The sequence below is a fragment of the Monoraphidium neglectum genome (assembly GCF_000611645.1).
Source record: "Monoraphidium neglectum strain SAG 48.87 unplaced genomic scaffold scaffold01005, whole genome shotgun sequence".
In the NCBI taxonomy this organism is placed as follows: domain Eukaryota; kingdom Viridiplantae; phylum Chlorophyta; class Chlorophyceae; order Sphaeropleales; family Selenastraceae; genus Monoraphidium; species Monoraphidium neglectum.
Window position 1 is genome coordinate 7,546 of NW_014012623.1, and position 3,268 is coordinate 10,813.

Sequence of the window (3,268 nt, forward strand, 5' to 3'; positions counted from 1 at the left end):
CTCCCGCATCTCCACACGCCCCCACCTTGTGCCCCCCAAGGTTTGTGCTCAATAAGTATGGCAAAAAGCTGGACGATGTTGAGGAGGCCCTGGGGGCACACAGGTCTGCCTCCCGCTCGCCTCCAACCAACATGCAACGCCACCCTCAGGGCGAGACGCGCAGCACCCGGATCAGCCAGCCGCACAACAGGCCGCCGCTCTCCCGCTGCCTGCACCTGTTGACCCCTCGCCGCCGCCCCATGGATTTGACCCCCCCACTCCCAGGCGCTGCGTGGAGGCGGCGAACGACGTGTCTTTCCCGCTGCTGGATCGGCTGGCCATCCGCATCGCATTCAACTACCTGCTGCAGTACGAGGCCGCGGGACGACGGCCCAGCGAGCAGGCAAGCGGGGCGCAGCGTGCTTGTGCATGTGTGCACGTGTGTGTGCGTGCTCTGGTGCGCCTGCCTGATTGATGGTCGCAGAGCGAGGGTGATTGTCATTGGAGAGAGCAGTGACTCGTAAGAGCGCCCTTCTCATGTCATGAGCCGAGAGGTACATGATCCACCTCTCCAGCTTGCGGCCAACCTGTTTGCTTGCGCCGCCCCTCGCAGGCTGTGGCTGAGGGCGGCCGTCTGCCGGCCGGGCTGGTGCCCGCCCTCCCCTCCGCAGCCCCGGCCGCCACCGGCGCCGCTGCCGCCTCGGCCCTCCCTGCTGCGGCCCTTGGCGTCCCCGCCGGCTCCGCCGGACCCGGCGGCGCCGCCCTCCGCGGCAGCAGCGTGCAGGAGATTCTGAGGGGCCTGCCGCCAGTGCTGCCCCTAATCAGCCGCCCGGGGCGGGGCTCCGATGGGGGCGACGGGGGCGCCCGTGGGGAGGGGCCTGGGTACGAGCTGACGCCGGAGGAGGAGCGGTTGGTGCAGGCCTTCCAGAGCTCACTCAACAGCGCAGGTGCGGTTGGGTTTGCATCGCGCAAGAATTGGGTTACGCATGTTTGCTGATGTGCATGAGGGCAGTTTCCCCGCCCCTCTGTGTGTGTGTGTGTGTGTGTCAGAGGCTGTATGTGCGGGGAGGGGAGAGTCTTTGTGTACGTGTGAGCGTGCGTGCGTGCATGTGTGAGGATTGCACTCCACAGCACAGCAGGCAGGCGGGGGTCTAGCTACCTGCCAGTCTCTCCCCAGGATAAGCTGGGCCGCCCACCGGCGCCCATGCATTTGCCCAGCTCATCGCAGGGCGACCCACCCACCCATGCCGCCCCTTTAGCCCCCATCATGACGTGTCACGTGTCCTCCCCGCCCGCCGCCCCCCCAGGCTTGTCCCTGGTCCTGCAGAGCTTCGCGACTGGCCTGCTGGTCACTGCAGGTCTTGCGTCCAACCACATTGGGGACGCGATAGCAGACGGCATCCAGGTGAGTAGCCACGCGCACGATGCCTGCGGATGCGCAGCACGCAAGCGGCTCTTTGCGCAAGCAGCGCAGGACGCCCACACCATCCTGCGTCTGCACGGCCCCCCGGCAGCCGCGGTCCCTTTTGACCCACCCCAGCAATCCGCTCCGCGCCCCTGCGGACCCATTCAATTCGTCTGCCCCAGCAGCTGAAGCCTGCCCAGTCACCACAGTCAACTGCAAATCTTCTACTACCCCCCCCCCCTTTCCCCCAGGTTGTGAACAAGGCCATAGCAGCAGAGCTGATTTTCGTGGCCACAGCAAACATCGACAATGCGCTGTACACAGACGGCTGGTGCGCCCCCGCCTGCCTGCCTGGTTTACAGCATCAGCCTGCCTTTGGCGCCTACCTGGTGGCAGCCTCGATATGCAAATGCCCGTGGGCGCTGTGGACAGCCGCAGTGTCGTAGACAGGTCGCCCTTTGCGCGCCTGCGCCTGCCCCAACGCAAGCACCCCACTCATGCCACCAACGGGCCAGCCGATTCAAAGCAAGCCGACCTCATGGTGACGACCCCTGGATGCCCCACCCCTCTCTCAACCAAAACACCCTCCCGCCGCCGCAGTGACGTGGCGCACCTGCTGCAGGGCCTGGGCAAGAACGGCCTGACCAAGCTGTTCCACAACCTCAGCATACTCGCGTGGGGTGAGCGGGACGGGAGTGCAGCGCACCTGAATGTCGATGTGCAAGGTGGTGCAAAACAGGCATCCGGCTTGAAAGTGCAGCGCAGGACCTGGTGACTCATGTTTTAATGGGCCGTCCCCACACGGCGACGCCAAGAGCATCCTGTTGCCCTCCATCTTTGTCTTCGAGCAAAGATCCTTCTTCGGCTTGAAATGACAACCGCCACGCCATGCCCTCTCTACTTCCTCTTCACACCCTCGAATCCGAAACACCAGCCGTTGTGATGGCCAAGCTGGTGGCCCTGGCCGCCCCCTGGGAGGAGAGCTCGCCATTTTTTTCTTACTTGAACGAGGTGCTGGGCCACAAGGCTGGTGAGCTGGGGGCTGGGGCTGGTCACCTTGCATGGAGGGTGGGGCCTGGCCATGGTGCGGCTGTGATCGCGTGCCTGCAGCAGGTTGGGGCCAGGGCGCCCGCGAGGGTCAGGGGTCAGGGCAGATGCAATCAGCGAGGGCCGTGGGTTGAGGCGCAGGGAATGCGATGTGAGGCACAGAAGCCGGGGTTTAGGGTTTGTTGCCAGCAAAGGGCTCCAGTATCATTGAGGGTTTGGGCCCGACACCGGCCTGACATCACACCCTGGACAGCTGCGCGCCTGCCATCCCTCAACCCCCGACTTTGTTTTCCAGGTGATTTCATGCTGGAGGCGGAGCAGATGCTGGTCAAGATGCTGCCGTGAAGCCGCCCTGCAGCTTCCACAAACACTCCCAGGGCATGCTCGAAGCCTGACGCCCCCGCGATCGCCTCCCACGGCCTCGCTAGCGTCTACAGTCCTGGCGGGTCAGCGTTCCCGGTGTCGCAGTAGTGGACAGCTGACCAGGCAGCATGACTCTGGGCCCTGGCATTGGCCTCGCCGCCACACTTCCACTAGGTTTCCGCATGCCTTTTGTCCGGTGTGTGTGAATTTAGCAGAGCTGTGGCTGGGGTTGGGCTTTTGTGCGTGTGCTCATGGTGGCTACTCAGAGGATGTGAGATGCTGACCCAGCCGCTTGTCTTCACTTTGAATGTTTGTGTGGGGATATTCAGGTTTTTAGTGCGGGTCCTACTGCATATCCGTTTTCCCTAGCGAGCAGTGCGGAGGGCGGCTTAGAACCTGGCGAGGCTTTGAGACAGGCTGCTCTTTTTTTCATGGCTTGATCTTGGCATTCAGCGCGCCGTTGGAAGGGCGCCC

At 63.9% G+C, this 3,268-nt stretch overlaps 1 protein-coding gene across 1 annotated transcript in view; it reads left to right on the forward strand.

Moving 5' to 3' along the window:
- MNEG_6274 (hypothetical protein) overlaps nt 1–2,776 on the forward strand; it is a gene marked incomplete at both ends in the record, with an annotated part of 5,231 nt that extends 2,455 nt beyond the window's left edge. The window contains 7 exons of the mRNA XM_014045251.1: nt 265–398; nt 651–926; nt 1,287–1,384; nt 1,636–1,715; nt 1,985–2,064; nt 2,319–2,414; nt 2,727–2,776. Coding sequence (XP_013900705.1) covers nt 265–398; nt 651–926; nt 1,287–1,384; nt 1,636–1,715; nt 1,985–2,064; nt 2,319–2,414; nt 2,727–2,776 — 814 coding nt within the window. The remainder of the gene's footprint in view (nt 1–264; nt 399–650; nt 927–1,286; nt 1,385–1,635; nt 1,716–1,984; nt 2,065–2,318; nt 2,415–2,726) is intronic.
- Between the last annotated feature and the right edge of the window lie 492 nt (nt 2,777–3,268).